Source organism: Cyanistes caeruleus, chromosome 2, assembly GCF_971803275.1.
Source record: "Cyanistes caeruleus chromosome 2, bCyaCae1.hap1.1, whole genome shotgun sequence".
Taxonomy (NCBI): domain Eukaryota; kingdom Metazoa; phylum Chordata; class Aves; order Passeriformes; family Paridae; genus Cyanistes; species Cyanistes caeruleus.
This window is the reverse complement of record NC_141702.1, coordinates 15,377,046-15,396,796: the sequence shown is the minus strand read 5'-3', so window position 1 is coordinate 15,396,796 and position 19,751 is coordinate 15,377,046. Positions and strand designations below refer to the sequence as shown.

General features: G+C 41.0%; 1 protein-coding gene across 4 annotated transcripts in view; it reads left to right on the top strand.

Moving 5' to 3' along the window:
• Window positions 1–8,169: 8,169 nt before the first annotated feature.
• Window positions 8,170–19,751, top strand: part of TAF1B (TATA-box binding protein associated factor, RNA polymerase I subunit B) — a 50,518-nt gene continuing 38,936 nt past the window's right edge. For all 4 annotated transcript variants that reach the window (XM_086875889.1, XM_086875887.1, XM_086875888.1 and 1 more), the window contains exons 1-6: window positions 8,170–13,260; window positions 14,002–14,100; window positions 14,585–14,672; window positions 16,473–16,570; window positions 16,867–16,962; window positions 17,568–17,700. In XM_086875889.1, the coding sequence (XP_086732015.1) occupies window positions 13,066–13,260; window positions 14,002–14,100; window positions 14,585–14,672; window positions 16,473–16,570; window positions 16,867–16,962; window positions 17,568–17,700 (709 nt within the window). In that variant the 5' untranslated portion in view covers window positions 8,170–13,065. The remainder of the gene's footprint in view (window positions 13,261–14,001; window positions 14,101–14,584; window positions 14,673–16,472; window positions 16,571–16,866; window positions 16,963–17,567; window positions 17,701–19,751) is intronic.

Here is a 19,751-nt window from a genome sequence, read left to right as displayed (position 1 = left end):
ACATGGCTTAGTCACTCCATCAGTATTTCAGAAGGATGTGTATTTCTCCAAAGTGCTAAAATGCTGAAATCAAAGGTTCTACCATTGCTAATAGTCTTGGGGCTGCACCTTTTTTCCCAGCATGGAGAGAATAATTCATGTATCTTATATTGCTTGTGGGAGTGAAACTAGAAGTAGGTGCCCACATACAGACACTTCCTCACTGCTTCTCATTCTCTGAATCAGTTATTTCTTATTTTCCTTACTTTTTATAAGGCAAGTTCTCTGATATCTATTAAGTTTTTAGTTTGCGAGTGTCATCACCAGACCTCCCACAGCTGTTATTTATTAAGGACACAGAAAACACTGGTTGTATTTATAGCTCTGATGGCCACCAGCCAACCTTGCAGCTCTGCTTCAGGGCTGGGCACAACAACTGCAAACCAGGGCTACATTTGAAAGCCTGGAAACTCCTTTGCACTGTTTGTATTTGTTTCACCATATTTATTGTTTCTAACTTGGCAACCGACCATGTAAATGTGTAGAAGTATTGACTTTATTGGCAGGCAATCTGTGTTAAACAAGGCAACATAATGATACCAGCCTCGCTGCGATGCAGCAGCCAAACCTAACTTCTGTCACAGCATAGAGAGTTTCCTAGCTGTTTAATTCCTGAGAAACATTGATGAGTGGTTTAAAAGTGTACAGTGTCTATCCATACTGATGCTTTATAAACTGTAATAGGAGAAGTACTACCAGTGCAGGGGATGGGAAAGGGGAACAGGGTTTCCTTGGGGCAGGTTTGACAGCAGCTACTGCAGCAAGGGAAGATGCATCAGCAATACCCTGTGCTGTAACAAACCTCCACAGAAACTTGCTTTCATGTAGCCAGCATTATGGATGCTTAGAAAAGGAAATGGGAACTGATATGAAAATCTTTTTCACTTTTTCAGACAGGGAACTGCCAACTGTAGTATTTTTTGAACTATCATAAACCCTACAGTATACACATGAATGCAGGCACTTATGTGATTATGGGTATAGTGTTTCAGTGGCTTCTATCACTTTGGGAGTAAGACATATTTGTTTATCACACTGCTCACTTCAGGCTTGTAACCCAAATATGATCCAAATATTTGAAATTACGAGCTTTATTACTGATGTTCCTAATAAGCTGAAATTAGAGGACTGGAATGTACTTCCTGAGTGTGGGCACTACTGGCAGCACCAAGAGCCTACATTGCAGAAGCCCAAGTACAAGTGAATTTGGACAGAGCTATATCACAGAATAATAGAAAGTCCTGAGCTGGAAGGAACTACCAAGGGTCATTGAAGTCCAACTGCCAGTCCTGCGAAGGAAAAACCCAAAAGTCACACCATGTGCCCAAGAGCATTGTCCAAAAACTTGTTGAGCTCTTGCCAGGCTTGGTGCTGTGACCACTTGCCCAGCAAGCCCATTTCAGTGCCCAACCACTCTCTAGGTGAAGAACCTTTTCCTGATATCTAAGCTAAGCCTCCCCTGACACTTTATGCTGTTAATCATGTGAGATATCCTAAATACACCTGGCACCTCAGTGCAGCTGCACAGATGATTTCTCAGACAGATGATGCCTCAGCAGTCTCCATTCCAGACCTCCCACCAGCACTGGGATACTGCTGGCTGTCACCATTGCTTCTCAGCCACCAATAGCTTTTCCCTTCAGCAATACCTGAGATTAGGTAAGAGATAAGAATAAGAAGGAAACTGTAAAGAGCTGTCAGTTGTTCCCAAAGGGTCCTATAGTAAAAATCCTCAATTAAGATATTGCCTCCTTCAGGTGCTTCACTTTCTGTGTTTGGGGTTAACAGGATAATAATGACTGAATAGGAGACAAAAAGAGTTACCACTCCTGAGGAGGGAAGGGAAGGTGAATGGAAAAGAGGACCCAGTTTGTCATATACATTCTGTAAACAACAGGTTCCTGCCTGATCGCTGTGACCTGACCACAGCAACCACATCTCCAATGAACCTCATGCTCTCCTGATGATAAGCATCCCAGACAGAAAGAACGTGACATACCCTGAGGTTCAGTGACAATCAAATTGTGATTCATGAATAGAGTTTCAAAAAGAAGTAGCAAACATGAATTTTTCTATATCTTTCTGCCTCAGAAAAAGACTGAGAAACATATTCTCTATTTTCTGGTTCTAGTTCTTCATTATACTAGGCCCAGAGAATGTCTAAACTGTGTGTAAACCCATCCTCAAGGCCTGCTACTTTATACAAGAATCCCCATAATGTGATGTTTGAGTGGAGAGCTGTGACAATTGCAGCTACATATTAATTATTAAGATATAGGAATATTTAATTTTACTTCTTCTCAGTCTCCTCATGTATTACTTTACCTTCCTTAATGATGAAGTCTTTGGAGCCAGGAGTGCATAGGAGCATTGGTGTGGAAAGTTCCAGACAAAGCCAGGGAGAAGCAATGCCATGGTTCTGCCAGCCTGGCACAGCCCAGCAGCATCTCCCAGACACCGGGGAGTGCTCTGCAGCAGCTGTCTGCACCTGTGTGGGCACCCAGACCATTGACATCAGGGGGTGCTGTGAAGACCTGGATCACATTTTCCACCTTGGGTTTTTTTTTCATAGCAAGAATACATATAAATTTTAGCAGTTCTTTCTCTTGGTGGTTACACCCTCTCCAAGGAGTGATGGAGACATAAGGATCGAGAGTTCAGACATGAGTGGATGTCTCTGATCTGTTTGCCAGTTTGGAAGCTTTCTGCTATCCAGCAGAGAGCACTTTTTCCTTCACAAGGATAATTCTGGGCTAGACTGTTTTGTTTCCCTGTGTGCTACAGAGCTACTCCGCCATGTATGTTCTCCTGTGTGGGTGGAGATTATCTCTGTGCCCTTGCCAGCACATTCTTTACTCTTTTGAAGCTAAGGGTCACATTTGAGTACTTTCTGTCATTGTCAGCCCATGCTTCAAAGTTATTTCAGACTTGCTTTGTGAATGGATTATTTTAACATACTTTACTATATAATTTTGTTGAAAGGACCTTTCTGCAAGTTTAGAAATAACAAAACAAACTAGTAAACCATGTGTTGTTTTTTCTCATGGGTTTGAGAATGAGTAAGTGTGGAAAGTGGGCAGATTTTCACTTCAGATGTTATTTCTGCACCAGTTTCATGTATTTACCTTGCATATGCAGATCTTTTTGTTTGCCACAAAAAAGGTTGGACTGGGCTGCAGTAGAGAATAAAATATAGACAGTTTCTCACTGCCTTGGCAAAGTTTGAGGTATCTCAAAGACTGTCACCCTGAAATTTCAAAGCTCATGTGACAGGCCCTAAGTATCAGGGAACTATCACAAATTTCTTTGGAGAAAATTAAGTGGATTTTGAAGATGTTTCCAAGACCTTCTTTCCTTGGGTATAGATAGAGAAAAACTCTGGTAGCCCCACATTTGGTAAGTAGTTGCTGATACAGAAGTTCACATCCTATGTCTATTTCCCTTTTCCATTCCCCTTTCATTTCCTTACCCTAGCACTGTTCCAGAAACCCATCCAGTCCCAGGTGTGTTCCTTGGCTTGATCAGGGAGACCATAAAAGTCCAGAGAGGGGGGAAAAGAACACAGGCTCCCTTAGTTCACCCTCCCAGGTCTCTGCTTGCACAGAAAGACAAGAAGGAAGACAGATGAAGCCAACCTGAAACAGATGGGCTCTTCTGAGTACCTGTAGCTGGGATGTTAAGCAAGCTATGGCTCAGTAGGGCTGACAGCAAGTGCAGCCTTCAGTATCCAGGCCAGCAGCACCACACAGGATGACCCATTGCCTAATACTGTATGTTTTCACAGGGGAGTAAAAAAGATTGAAATGTGTATGAGCTAGGGAAAAACATTTTGACAACTTGACATGTTTACAATTTTGAGCCAGACAACTGTTTCACTGTGGATTTTTTTAAAAAAAACATTTCACACAAAAGCTTTTCTTACCTTTTTTCTCACCATTTCCATTGTCCAGGAGAAGAAAGTGTATGAAAAGGAGAAAAACATTTCCCTGTCACCAACCTCTAATCTATTTTTTCAAACCTTTACTTACCTACATCTGCCTTTTCTCTCCTTTCCCCATTTTCCTGCCTCTTGAGACCGAAACACCGATCAGATGGAGTTTCCCTTCCAGACTGAACCTTGTAGGACTTCTCCACTTCTCCCATTTCAAAGATCAGCTCTAGTCTCAGCTAAATGCTATGAGCTACAGGGGAAAAAACCCAACCAGCTAACAAATGTTGGCGAGACCACAAAATACAGATTGTGTCTGTAGGAGGAATATATTCTCATGCTGGGGAAATACTGAATTTTCACAACATTGAAGCAGATAATCTGGAGGAGGATGGAATTTTTTTCCCTAGCACTCCCTTATACAAATAAACACCACTGAGAAAACAAACTTGTTTAGGTGAGAGAGGGTTGAATTAAACAGCGGTATCCATTTGTGGTCACCTAAAGCTGCTTCTATGCAGATTGCTTATCTGTGTTTACTGCTCTAAATTGCCTAAATGGTGTGAGCAATTCTGGGGATGGGTGGATGTTGTTTATGCACTTGTTTAGGTTTGTTTGCCCTTGTCTTATGGACAGGAATAAATGAAAATAAGATTCTTGACTTTGAGATCTCCTTTTTCTTCCTTTCTGATGATTGTGAAGGATACTTAGAGTACATTAGAATTTTAAAATCAGTATATTATCCCTTCCCTATCTTGTGAATACTCTTGAATTAGCGTGTAGTATCTTATGTACGTGGCTAAAAAGCAGAAATGGGATAAAGATGGTGAAGGCACCAGTAATTTGGGCACGTGGCCTTTTACCACACATTATATTCATGTGAGAAAGCAAACATCTCTTCAGCTGCCATCGAAAAAAATAAAATTTCCCTGAGTAAAACCAAGACTCAAATCTGTACTCCATGAGGCCACATGATTCCCCATGCTACCTTCAGACTGTGAGCAGATCACTAAGCAAAGATCACTTTATTACACGGAAATGAGCTGGATTTTCCTCTGGGTGAGGGCGGGATTCCCAGAACACTCCATATGTTGGGGATTTGCATCCCACCTTCCTCTTTTCAAAGTATCTTCTAGTAGAACTCATTTAAAGAGGTGCTTTAGGTAGGCAGCAGGGATAGGGAAAGAGAATTACTATTTTTTTAAAGCTATATAGACAAAGTAAAATGTTTTCTGTGTGTGGACTGAATCAAGAAGGGGAGGCTTTAAGGAAATTATTACTTAAAAATTCTTCACCTGCCAGGAACAGAAAAGCAGGTATAAATAAAACAAACAAATAACAAAGATGTGGCAGAGAGCAAAATCCCTGATGCAATAGTCAGGTATCACTCCAGAATTACACGTTGATCTGACTAAGACAACTCGTGGTGTGCAAATCTACAGATCCATCTGCAAGTGGTGACAGTGATACTTCTGTTTCCCAAGGGTGAGATAAGGCTAAATATAATCTTCTGTGATAATTGCTGCCATATGCATTCATACATCTAGCCTGGGTCAGTGTCCAAGTGGACATGATCAAAAATCCACGAAATGGGTGAGAAAACCTCCACTGTTAAACTTAACTCCACGTTAAACTTTTAACGAGTTTTGTAAGGGATTTTGAAGTTTATGCTTTAGTGAAGAGCCAAACAGCTTTGTGATTAACACCAGAAAAACAGTCACTGCAGAAATACAATCAGTACTTTTAATGGCATTAAAAGGTCACCAGATGGACAACTTTCAATCATAATTAAGTTACTGTCCTCAAGTAGAAACAACACTATTTAAAAACCATTAAGTTTTAAGATGCAACACAAAAAGCTGAAAATAGCATGACTCATCCCTAGCTTTGTTCTTCTCATCCTCATTGCACAAAAGCTCTTAAAATTTGGCTTTTGCACTTTTCTCCTAATTATAATGCATGATCCCTTTGTCACTGTGAAATGCACCTGCTTAAGCTAAAAATTTGCTAGAACTGTACTGAAACACAATTTGCAGTACTCTAACAAGTCCTCACAGAGTCTCAGGTGCATCCTGACTTTCTGCACTTTTGATGTCCCCGTCATATAATTAATAACTAAAACAAAGATGTGCAGAAATAGGTTTAGGTCAGAAATTAGGAAGAAATTCTTCCCTGTGAGAGTGCTGCGACACTGGAACAGGTTGTCCAGAGAACCTGTGGATGCCACATCACTAAAAGTGTTCAAGGCCAGGTTGGATGGGGCTCTGAGCAAACTGACCTACTGAAAGGTGTCCCTGCCCATGGCAGAGGGGGGTTGGAACTGGATAGCCTTTAAAGTCTGTTCCAACCCAAACCATTCTGTGATTCTGTGATGATTTATGATTCATCATTGAAGGAGCAGAGCTTTACTCTGTGACCTTTCTGTGTATCTACAGAAAAAAAAAAAAAGTTCTTTTAAGTATATTATGTAATGGTGAGACAGAAAAAAGAACCATCACAGCTCTGTCCCTTAGTCATTAAGGTCTACTTAGTAACACCACCACCACAAATACCCTAATGCAATGAGGTGTGCTCAAAACAGCACTGAGTCTTGCTGAGACACAATATGTTCTAGGCCCCACAGCATGCTGTAACTTACAGACTTAATTTTGATTAGGGATGGTGACCTTTTCTTTCTTCAGAAAGAAAGGGACAGAAAAATAGATGGTGAGAAATAGAGGGCAAAAAACATTGGGGAAATGAGATTTTAAATCAAAGCAGATCTATACCTCAGCTTTACTATATTTTCATTTTTATTAATAGCACCCACTACTATGTTTTATAGCCCACCCTTTAAAAAATAGTTCATTAATTACAGGGGATCCTATAAACTGAATTGCATTTTTTTCTAAAATTATAGTTAGAAGAGAAAATTTATCTTTCTAAACTCTGCTCTTAAACTCCACAAACCTGCATATGAATTTACAATAAAAATTATCATAAAGCTGTGTATTATGGGTGGGAAATAGAAATTGAGAAACAATATTCTATTCTTTATTTTAAGGGTGTATTAAATACTATTCTTGGTTTAATTTTCTTCACAGAAAATTCACTTTGCCAAGACCATGTCTAGTTTAGAACAACATTTATCAAATATCCTTTGTAGCCTTGAACATGCATGTCAGTTTTGAAGAGTACAGCACCTTGGCTAGGGTGATCCTACTGGTTCTTCTGGATTCTCCTGAATGCTGCTATGTTCCTTTCTTGACAGACACAACTTGAAAAGTGTAGGCTTGAGACCAAAGCTTGGGAACATTGTGAAAAGAGGGGATTGCATTCTACTTATTTCTATTTCTTATAGATTTTTCCCTCCTTCACCTCTACTTATTATAATGTGGACTCACCTATCACAGTTTTTTTTGGAACATTGAAAATCTGCTCCCAGTGCTCTATGCATCCGTGTACCATGGCCTCTTGGAAGCATGATGGAAGGAAGTACAATAGGAAAACTTGCAGGGTTTTTTTCAAATTTCCATAGTTTTGAAACCAGAAGTTGTTGACTCCTTGCCATAGCCTTGTGGTGTCTTTTTATGAATTTTCTCCTACTACCACATGTCATCTTATAAGTGGTTACATTTAAATTACTGGGGAAAAAATTAATCCAGTCTGAAGCAACCATTAACAATACCCATAAATATCTCCTGTTTACCAAAACAACATTTGAACAAAAGGGAAAACTGAACTCTATTAAGCACAAAGGATTTTCTGGGTTTGTCTGTTAAGACTTGGTCTAAAAATAATGACTTCTCAGGTTGCTTTCACTTTCTACTTGCTTTGGGGTTTAGTGACTGCTTGGCTAACAGAAATTTTGAAAGTGGTATGTGATCTGAAATTTAACTTAACTTTGAGCTCTGCTATTGTGTAACTAATTTTAAAAGCATCTGGAACTTATAATTCACTCAGCAGAAAATGGGTAAAGCACATAGGACAGTTGTATCATGATTCAATAACCAGACTGATTATCAGTCATCTCCCAACCATTTGCCTCAGCACTGGCTTCTCTTGCACCAGAGGAATGACTTCTCATAGTCCTGGGTTTTTGGTTTGTTTTTTGTTTTTTGGGTTTTTTTTCTTTTTGTTTGTGTGTTGGTGTTTTTTGGATTTTTTTTTTTTTTGTGGTGGTGGGTTTTTTTGTTTGTTTGTTTGGCTGGTTTTGGTTTTTTGTTTTGTGTTTCTTCAGATACTTAAGGTCTACTACTCAGAGAGACTTTTAAAAAATTGTCCTTAAATAAAATATATTTTTAAGGTGATATCTAATATGCTGAGGATAAAGTTGCTGCTGCATAAAGGTCTTGGAAAAGACCAAGAAGATGTGAAAAGAAGCAAATACCATTTTTTTTTTGCAAGATCGTGTGCTGGTATCCACATATCGATACTGACAAGCAGTTCAGAGTCCATCATAAGGAGTGATGGGAGAGAAATAGTAAACAAGACATTTCAGAGTTCCTGCTGCAACCTCAGAGACTGAGAAGTAATGACTGCTCTTCTGTGAAGAAACAAGTCTCACATAAGTGATCCCATTTTTGCTATTTCTCTGGTTATGGAGTATTTGAGCTCTTGCAATCCTAATACTCTATGCTAATAAATGACTGCAGAAGAAAATAAGTCTGTGACAGAAATCTACACATAATGATTCCAAAACTTATCAGCATTTTTGAGGGCCTAATTAATTATATGGTGAAAAATGCCCTGTGAGCAACACCCCACACACACCAAGGCTGTGTAGGTCATAATGAGTATGTTACTTGGCTTCCCTGATTCTGCTGCTTTCTGCACTTTTCTGACAGTTTTACATTCCTGCCTGCCACTGCCCACAAATACATTTCTTTGCTACCCAGTCTTAGTCAGCAGAGGAGTTCTTTGATGCACTGTGCACTGAATATGCACAGACATGCGAAAGGTGCCTGATGATCTCCAGGACCACACTGGATCTGAATTTTCAGCAGTGAGCAGCTGTTCCCAGCAGTATTGTTTGGAACACCTTTGTGAATCCCAGCTCCACAAGGTGGCTCTCGATTCCTTTAAAAATACGACTGCTTTTGTGGATTAAATATATCCCAGAATGATCTTGAGAACAATTATCATGGTTCTGTGGATGCACAATGCTATAGTGGAAGCCAAGATCCCCTTAAGTATGTGGCATATTTTTCTTTCAGTAAAGCTGAAACTAGACAAAGTCTGACACTACTGAAGTATGACAATTTGAAGGAAGTTCTCATGTCAATCGCTCAATCCAATCTGAAAAACAAGAAAATAAATGCATTATAGATGCCTTTGTGAAATGGGACATTCAAATGCCCACTGCCTGCTCTGCTCTTGTGTAGCTTCTCTCTGACAAGTATCCTTCCCCTACTCCATACCTCTGTAGGGTCAGGTTAACACAGCCACCAGGTACTAAGGGGTGCTATCTCTGAGAGTATGGACAGCAGGATGGCAGTGTGATGCTCCTTGGGAAAGAGATCTTGCCTTTGAAGGCCAGGACACACTGTGAGGTATTTATTTAACTCCTGCCAGGACTTCAGCATCCCCAGGCAGACCTCCCAAATCCCTCTGTGGCTGGCCATGTGCTAGCATGGCCTCCAAGAGTTTTACCTTCTAGAGCACCTCATCTGAATGCGAGGTCTTGCCTGAGGTCTGTGTCTCCAAACCCCCTGGCTGGGTGATCATACAGCTGATTACTGCCACAGCTGACACTGGGACGGGACTGTGGCACCACAGTGTAACTGTGGGAGGTGGGCTGGCCTGCAGCACAAGTGCAAAGCAAGGGTTGATGGTGTGAACCCCCAACTTAGTGCATAAGACTGGATCAGTTTGCCCCCCCTCTTGGGTACAATATTGCTGCTTTTGGTAGTCAAAAATTCAAGTTCCTTTTGCTTACATCCTAGGAAGATGTTAAGAAAACCTGAGTAAACTTTGCTTTGTGTTGATTTGTATGTTTGAGGTCATATTTTCAGGTTTTCCTGAAATAATAGATAGAAATTTATGTAACTAATAAAATTTGAAAGCTGAAGCTGTATAACAAACACTATCACAAGGCAATGCTGGGTGTGTCTAAGCTGTAACGTTAAATTCATTCTCCTTGTCGCTTCCTTCAAAGCTCTTTTGAGCTCAGCCCCTCCCTGGTTATCCTTCCCTGCCGAGCTTGCTGTAACCCCTACGCCTTGCTGCTGCTCCCACCTTTGTCCTTGCACAACTTGCTGCACCTTTGCCTCCACCGCACCTCTGCTGGCCCAGCTTCTCCCCCTGACCCTTTCTACAGTGTGGTCTCTAAAGATCAGTTACAGTGAAGCCATCTGCTTCTTGTTCTCCTAATTTCTCTTTTGTTTTCTGTCTGCCTTTAAACATGTGTTCTTACATGCAGAGATCATGCAAAGATGAAATTTTGCATGTTAATAACTGTGTGCATTTTCTATAAACTTGAATCTGGTAGATCTGCCCTGTGTTCATGTGTACAATCTTTGGAGCAGCTGAGGATGCTGCTCTGCTCTAACTCTTTGTAGTAGGTGTCTGACAAAGGGTAAAGACTCTGGGGAAAACCTCTGCTACAGAAGTTTGTATCCTGGAGCCAGCACAATTTCATGAACAATAACCCAAAGGACAGGCCAAGGGACATATCTTTCAGTCCAATATGTATTTTTACATTTTCACATGCAGAAAGTCTGCAGTCAAGAACCAGAAATGTGATATCAGCAATGGAACTCAGTTCATTAAAAATTCAAATCAATGGAAGCAACAGGACGTATTATTTATCTAAGCCTTGAATCAATCTGACTACTATGCATAATGATCTTAATTAGAAAAGTGAGCCGAAGCAGGAAGACAGTCTGTCTCCTGGCTTTGAAATTATCATACACCTATCAGTATGCTTGGGTAACTCGTAATTAGGGACAAAGGTTACACATAATTTTATATGCTGAAAAACCGGTTTTATACATGTCATTTCAAAAAAATATTTAAGAAATAGCTGTAAGACTTGGTAACCCTATACTTTGATTTTTTTCTACCAGATAGAAAAATTAGTGCAGTAGTCTGCACTAATTAATTGATGGACTTCAGAAATACCAATAGAAGCTTTGCATTTATAGAGAGCCTGGACACTAATAAGTAACTAGCAATATCAGCAATATCAGTACAAGTTCCTTTCCAAAATTTGGTACTTTTTCACATATGTTTCACCTGCATGGAAAATGCAGCTCAGAGAAGCAGTGTGGGCTGTCCAGCAGCAGAGAATAAGGGCTTTCCTGTTCAAAAACCTTACTGGCATGTTGCATCAGTATGGCCACAATTATACCTACACAGCTCCTTGTGCAGACCCCCAAATCTTTCTTCTTTTCTTGCTTATCTTCAACTACTGCCATTGAATATGAAGTGTTCAGGTTTTGACAAAATGGCAGTCTTGTGATTACACTTCCTTTAATATTTTATTGACCAGCCATAATTAGAAATCAGAAGACCTAATTCAGAGGTCCTGCCTCATCAAAGCAGTCGGTTCCACACTTAATTTAAACAAATTCTTCAGTTTAGTTAAATCCACTGGGCACGCCCACTCCCCACTCACAGCATCGAGTCACACATGAGCACTTCTCTCAGCAGGAGCAATGCCTTGTCTTCTGCACTGGAACACACCACTTCCTCTCTTATCACAGGTACAGATGTCCTGATCTTTTTTTTTTCCAAGGTAGTATTTAATCTTAGAAATGCATCAGGAAAAGATCAAACCCGCTCTGTCACACAGAATGGCCTTGCTTTCCCAGAACAGTATTTCCACAAACAAAAAATATGGAAATTAAAAACACAAGTAGGATCTGTTTCATCAAAGTATTAGCTACATTTCTGTGAGGTTGACAATCACCGTTTTAACATGGCAGGAATTATATGCGTAATTCTCTTTAATGGGTGTTACAAATGTTCAGCCCACACTGAAAAAAGATCACAGTTGGTATGAGTAATAACCTTTTTCTTAAACATAAACAGTTCCCCTCTAGCTCTCTACATATCCACCAACATCAATGCAACCACAGCTGTCAAGGCAGCCTCACCTCTTTCTATGTATATTTTAACTTTAATTTTTTCCCATGCTTTCACTTAGTGGAGCTTTTTTTTTTTTTTTTTTTTTTTTTTTAAAGGACCTAAACCTGTTCTCCAATTTTGTGGGCAAATTCACTGCAATAACAGATCTTGGTGTTTAGACATCTTTAAACATTATTATTAGCATGCAAGAAATTAGAGACCTACATCAAGATCTAGAGGTTTGGGTGTTGTTTTTTAATTGAAAGTGGATTTCAGATTGTAGTTTCCCTCATTCAAGGATCTCAAAACACTTTTAAATAGTTAAATGAGTTTTTGTGGCCTCCTTCTTTACAGGCAGCAGCAGCCCCCATCCCACAGCTTTGGCACAGCCTTGGTGGTCACCAGCTGGGGCCACAGAGGCGATGCAGGGGTGAGGATGCAGGAGCTCTGTGGAGAGGATGGCGGAGGGCTGAGGCTCAGAGGGTACACATAGTTTTGGTCTTAAGCTGCACATGTAGCCACAGTCCTAAGATGTGCCAGGGGAGGTTTAGGTTGGACATCAGGAAGAATTTATTGACAGAAGTGGTGATTAGGCTTTGGAACGGGCTGCCCAGGGATGTGGCAGAGTAACCATCCCTGGAGGTCTCTGGAAAGACTGGACATGGCACTGAGTGTCTTGGTCTGGTTGACATGGTGGTGGACTCGATGATCTCAGGAGGTCTTTTCCAACCCAACTGATCCTGTGAATCTGTGATGAAATGTACCCTCCAGTCCTTGGGACACCCCACATCCCCTTGAAGCTGCCAAGTCCCCTCCATGGCTGAAGCACAGAAGTCACAGAATCATAGAACACTGAGGGGTGGGAAGGGACCCACCGACCAGCGAGCACCCCTGCCATGGCCAGAGACACCTCTCACCAGACCAGGCTGCCCAGGGCCCATCCAACCTGGCCCTGAACACTTCCAAAGAGGCGGCATCTACAACCTCCCTGAACAACCTGCTGCAGTGCCTCAGCACCCTCACAAGAAAGAATTTCTTCCTCCTATCTAATGTCTAACACCTGGATCTATGTCCCCTCAGTGAAGGCCGCAATGACCCCCCGAAGTGTCCCCTGGGCGATGCGCTGTGTCCCCGCGGCCGGCGGCGGCCCGGAACGCAATCGCCGGGGCCGCGGTTTCCAGGCGGGCCGCGGTGCCGCCCGCCGCGGTTGCCATGGTGCGGCCGCCATGGACGAGGAGGACACGGTGGGGCCGGCGGGGTTCGCTGGACCGAGGGCGATGCTCCGCAGAGCGGGCAGCGGCTGCGGGCGGTGGCGGGAGGGGTGGGAGGTGCCGCCGGGGGCTGCCTGCTCCGTCCCGGTCCTGCCCCGCTCGCAGCGGGGCCCGGAGGCGGCGGGCGAGGCCCTGCCCGGCCCCTCGGCGTTGGCCGCTGCTCGGTCTCGGCCGGGGATGTGCCGCCGGCCGCCCCTCGGCCCGGCCCGGCGGAGCTGCCCGGCCCCAGCACGCACGTGGGCGTTTCTGGAAACCACTTTGTTTTAATCTGTCCGTTTCCCTCTCCGGTTTGTCCTTGAAGAAGCGGCTCGTGCAGGCTTTCTCCCACTGCGAGTGTTTCTGTGCTGCTCTAGAAATTGAATTTTCCTTTCACCTCCCCCCCCGCCCCCCTTCCAGCTTTTGTCCCCTTTTTCATTTCTGATGGGTGGCTTTTTTAAAGCCCCGCCACGTGTGTGTGAGGCGTGGATCACCATTCCACTTGTTCTGATGCTCACACGCACGGCAGCTGGCACTTGACAGCTACAGTTTGGTGTTCAGAGTTACCTGTGGCTGATGGCAAGTGCGATGATCACTTGTTACCAACCAGAGTTTACACAAAGGTTGTAAACACTCTCCTCTATAAATAATACCAGAAGCTGTGCAGTTAGCCTAGTAATAATACCATTTGTTTTACCTGAACAATTGTGAAAGTCTGCTGTTTTTTCTTCCTTTCAGAGAGATTTTAACGAGCGCTGTGCCCAGTGTTCAGAAGTGAACTGGGGTCTCACTGACGGAGGCCGATTTTATTGTAGATCTTGCCACAACGTTACTGAGGTAAAAAGATGAGTTACTGCCTTGGAAAAGGTTTATTCTGATTGCTTCTTGACTTTATATAAAAAAGGAGAGATTTTTTCTTCTTGTAGTTGAGAGCACTATTTTTATTCTTCCTTTTTCATGCTTTAGTTCACAATGTTTAAAACTCATGTACCTTGAAATCACAACATTTAGAATGAGCCATCTTGGCCTGCTGTGTTGCTGTAGTTGTGGTGTCAGTGTGCTCTCTAGATGCCTTAGAAGCATTGCCTGAGTGTTGCTGCGCTTCATACAGTCCAAATCTAGGCAAACCCTGATGCATGTCACCTTTATGTCTGTGGTAGATTGCCTGTTTTTGAAATTTCTGAGTGAAAAGTTCAGACTGTTTTATCTCCTGTTAGTTTAGGAAATTTGAGTAAATGGCTCCATTATGTTTTATGATGGGGCAATGTGTGTGAGTTAGACCTGGCTCTTTTTCTGGCTAAAATGTATTCCTGTTTTGCAGAGATCTAGAGAAGTTGTAAACACTGATTTTATTACTAATTCAAGAGTCCAAACAATCTCCAAAGGTTCAAGAAAGCAGGAAAAGAAGGGTATGTATGAGTTTCTGTCTGTATTTTGCAAAAGCGTGGCTGTTCAGCCACTGTTCACCTATGCCATTATGTCTTTAGTGGAGAACAAAAGCGGATAGGCAGGAAAGACTGTAGGAGTGGGAATGAAATGCACCTCCCTGATGCTGTCAGAACCTTCAGAGATCACATTTGGTGACTTCCTGAGCCACCCATGACCTTGTGAGCCCAGTGGTGGAGGTTTTTTTGATTGAATAGAGCTGTGTTACTTACTGCTGCTTTGATTTGTGGAAGCAGATACTCACTGAAGCTACTGATGGCATGCATTCAGATGTGGTGATCCTTTGTTCCTTCCCTGTGATGGCTATCACAAAACCAGAGAAGTTGTTTGTCTTGGCAAGTGAGATGTGACGGTGGTCCAGCTCTTAGTGTCAGGCTGGGCTGTGTTACAGGCACTTGGCCCTGCATCCTACACACAAACTGCACAGAAGAGGTTTCATGCAGTTCCAATAGTGCCAGTAGCACTGCATCTTTTGTCCAGAGACACTTTTTTACTTTTCATTTCATGACTATTCAGAAGAATAGTGGTCATTATATATGAGGATCTGTTCCATAAGGATGTAGTGGTAAAGCTGCTGCTAAAGATGTGTGTGTATTCTGTGCTGACTGAATACATCTCTTACTGTTGTGACTACTTTGAGAAAAACTGCATTAAAATGCCAAATGAAGCAAGGGGTTATCTTTCTGATATGCTGATGTAACTTTGCTCTGCTGCAGAGGCCATGGATTGCTACATTCCTTTGGAAAGAGCAACTGTGTGGAAGTGAAAGGAGGTGTGAAAAGGATCCCTCCACTTTTCCTTATCCTGTATTGCTTCTAAAGTCTGGGCCATGTACCACTCATACTTTTCATTTATCCTGTTGAGAAGGTCATTAGCCAACCCCCAGGCTTCTTAAGAAATAAATCCTTATATTCACACAATCCCTTCTGTGAATGCAGTCATGTTACATTGTATTCCAAGAATGTATAGGAGTAAGCTGTGTCTGTGAGTTCACTGGTTAGCAGGTAAGAGCAGCACTATTAAAGAAGGGCAGAAGCTTTGAGCAGATAACTTCTAAGATGGTGAGATTCAAAGTGTGTTTCATAACAAAAGTAGTGAAGTAGTGTAGAAGGAATGAAAAAGGGAGTTGAGAAATGCAGAGAAAATTTCCAAACCCAAAAGCCTGTAGAAAAGGTTAGCAGTAAGTTTAGAGAGGTAAGGGCGAAAAGTAATTGTAATGCAGCCTGAATAAATAGTGAGTAGATTGGAGCAGGCCCAGTCCCTGTGAAATTCAAGTTGTGCTAGGATTTGTTAGAAGTTGGGATATTCTTTTATTTAAACATGTATGATTCTGTGTGGGAGTGGTAAAGCACGTGGTGGTATTGGTTGTTTTTTGCCTGACCCACTACTGTAATGTTCCAGTTTTCTGTGTCAGGAGTGGGAAAGAAATGTTCATATTTCATTTTTAATGGCATGTTCTCAGTTATTTTTAAACTGGTAATTTAACAATGCTCCACTCAACTACAAATGCCACACTAGACATTATAATGAATTATATTATTCTTGGGAAATGTGTGAAGTTCTTGTTCAGTAACTTTTGCTCTCATTTAAGGCTGTGAATAAATGGAAGGAAGTGTTCAGTGTAGCTGGTTTCTGCACTAGGATCTGAAATTATCAAATAGAGATATGGGAATAAGTGTGCTTAAGGTTAAAGAAACCCAAAATAGTACAAACACAAAATAGTACAAACAAAATAGTACATAGTCCCCCTTTTTTTCCCTTAGATGGAGGCTGTGAGTGGTATATTTGTGAAGGCTTTCAACTTGTACTCAAGAAACAAGTGGAAGCTTTAGAAGCATTAGGAGTATGTCCACAAATGAAGGTACGTAGATGTCAGTGTGAGTTGTACACTCTGTATGTGTGTGTGTTACAGATGGTGGGATTTTGAAAGATTTTGAAGTGAATCACACAAGACCCTGTTTAAAATCATGGAGCATATGAAATCAAAATTTATTTCTCTAGTAATTTTAAAACATATTTTATAAATCACAGTTAATAAAACTGGAGATGAAATATTATTCAGATTCCTGAGTTAGAAATCACACTCTGTGTAATTTCTCTCAGCAATTAATGGTCATGTAAACATTGTACTAATTACCATCCATTTGTGTTTATCAGGATGAAATTCTGTGCAATTTTTGGAGGTGTTACCTTCAGAAGAGCAAACAGGCATATTGCGAGAGACCAGCTGGGGAAACTGTCAAAGCATTATCAGTAAGTGGAAGCTCAAATCCCATGAGATGTTGTTTGGTATCTTTTTAAAAGCAACACAACAAAAATCTTCTTTGTTTAGGCTACATATCTTGCTGGTGATAGTATCACTTCAGTATGAAGGAGTTTGTAGAAGCAGGTTTGCACATGTCCATTTTATTGGGATTTGGAGTGTTTTACTTATTTCAAGAGGTGAATATTTCTGTAACTGAAACTGCTTATTTAAAAGTATTGCTTTGTCTTGAGATAGATAATCAGTAAATACGAATCACAGTGCAAAATGTATCATCAGCTATCATCCTTTCCTGCCTGCTGTCTTGAAGTTAGTCATTTGATTGAGCTTTCATTCTGCGTATTGCCAACTTTCTGATCATTGTAGCAGATTAAAATGTAGTCACTAGAAGTTTTTTTTTAATCTTGAGAAATCCTTTAAAAATAGTTCCTTTTTCTTTTTCCCCCCACTTACTGGTAATCATGGAGTTAAAATATGAACAGTTTGGGTTTTAACTTTTACTGTTAATTTTGCATCTGTCATGCTTTATGTGGTTTGCTAAGATCCAAACAGTAACTAAGAGTAGCTAATACAAACCTTTATTTACAAACTCCAGGTATGTGAGAGCAGTACTGATGTGGACAGTGATCCAGAGAGACCCAGCCTTCTGCACTTGCTGTCTCTCTCTGAAAGTGAGGGGGCTCTGCAGACCGACTGCAGCTTTGCCTCATCAGTGAGCAAGGTCTCAGGTAGGAGCAGTGAGCTGAACTATCTGAAAACCAGTTTTTCTGTAGTTTTTAAATATAAATAGATTTAAAGTGTATTTGTGTATAGTGAATTGGAGGAACTGGTTGGAAGGTGTAATGTTTTCAGTCTTGTTTGACACTGTACTACTTTATATTCTACCAGAAATAGAAGACTTCCTCCCCCCACCCCCACCCAAGGAGATAAAAGTTGAACAGGACCTGGAAATACAGTGGGAAATGCAGGAGGAAGTTCTGTTCTGCAACAAGTTTGCTCCATGCCTCCTGTTTGGAGTGGGAAAAAAATTGCTGTTACATCTGCCAAGCTAGATGTTCACAAACACAGCAGCTTCTTTAACCAATAGCAGAGCTGTCTCTTATGACTTTGATGTTAAGAAACATGAATTTGTTGTTCAAGGGGGTGTTTTTTGTTTCTATCATGTGGCTATATTTAGATTTTTAATTTTTTTCTTCACATTATTTTGGTATTTCTGTATCTTTTGTCTCCACAGTTTTTTAATGCTTTCCCAGTGACCCCTTCTATGAAAAATAATATTTTAGCATTCCATCAGTTTCTCTTTTCTGCTCACAATGGCAGCTGGAAAATATTTACAGAATGCTGGAATTATGTTTAATTAAAATGTTGTAGAAAATTGGAGTGTTAGGTTCTGCTAGGCAAGTGTAATACCAGTCAATGCTGCAATGTCTGATACTGGAAATGCATTGCAAGGCACATTTGAAAGATTTTGCTTATAGTTATGATGGTTTTCTTTCTTGCTTTATTCTTTGCTTGCTTTTTCCTTCTTTACCTGTGTTTCTTATTCCCGTTATGTACTATCTTCCTTATGTCATGTTTCTGTTCTTCTGTGATACTGCCTCTCTACCATCAGAAGAATACAATCTTGTTTTTTCAAGCTTTTCTCTTTATTTTGTAAAGTCCAGAAATGTAAGAGTGAGAAATTTGATCAGCAGCAATTAGAAAAAGAAATGCTTGTTTAAAACTCCAGACAGAATTAGGGAGGGGGGAAAAAGGTGTAAAAATGTTGATGCAAATTTTTTTAATATTATACTAGAGCCTTTCATCCTTATATATTAAAATGACAACATTTTGAGGTAAACAGTCACTGTATGTTTGTGCATGTAGACTCTTGAGTGTTATACAAATATAATACAAAAAGGAGAGAATTGAGTGAAAAATTTCTAGTGAAAGTATTCCCTTGAATTTTCTTCCAGTTTTTGATGTCTAGAGGAACTCCTTTCTTCCTCTGTACTTGTGCCTTTCATAGGTCTGTTGCTTAAAGTCTTAGAACAGCAAGGTAGTCTGAAGTAGGCCTTAATTTATTGTCTTGGTTGGTTGTTTCAGAGATTGAATTCAGTTTCCAGTAGTCATCAATTTCACTAAAATCACTTGAAATCAGTTATGAGTTCAGTGAATGCTTAAAGTAATTTTTGATGAAATCAGACAAACATAGAAACAGTTTTGTCTGTAGAAATTTAACAAGTAAACGTGTTCTAGTCTATTGCAAACTCTTGTGAAGATTCATAAATATTTTCTTCACTGTTGTTTCTGCTGAGCTGTTATTGCTACAGAGTAGAAACCTCAACACCCTTCTGTTCTTTCCCTAAGAGGCTTGTCCAGACGGCAATTGGGGTTTTTTTTGTTATTTTTGTGTAGGTTTTAATAGCAAATTCCACTGAGTATAGCACTGAGATATTGCTGGAGAAGCCTATAAAACTCTTTAAATTATTAGCTGTGTGTAACTGTGTGTTGTCATGCCTTGCATAAGCTGGAAGAAATAAAAGGAAGTTGTGTGCCATCATTAAGGCCACAAATATAATGAGGATTATTTTAAATTGAGTTGAATGTGAAATTAACAATGAAGCTTCAGTCACGAAGCTGCCTTTAAGCGCAAATATCCATGTGAGAGGTGAAGCAGTTGGCTCCAAGGAATAAACCGATGTTCCAGTGTTCCTTCCTTTGTTCCCCGGCGCGCCTGTGCGTGCTGGGATGCTCTGCTCTGCAGCAGGGGTTCGGGCCGGCTCTGAGAGCCGGGGCT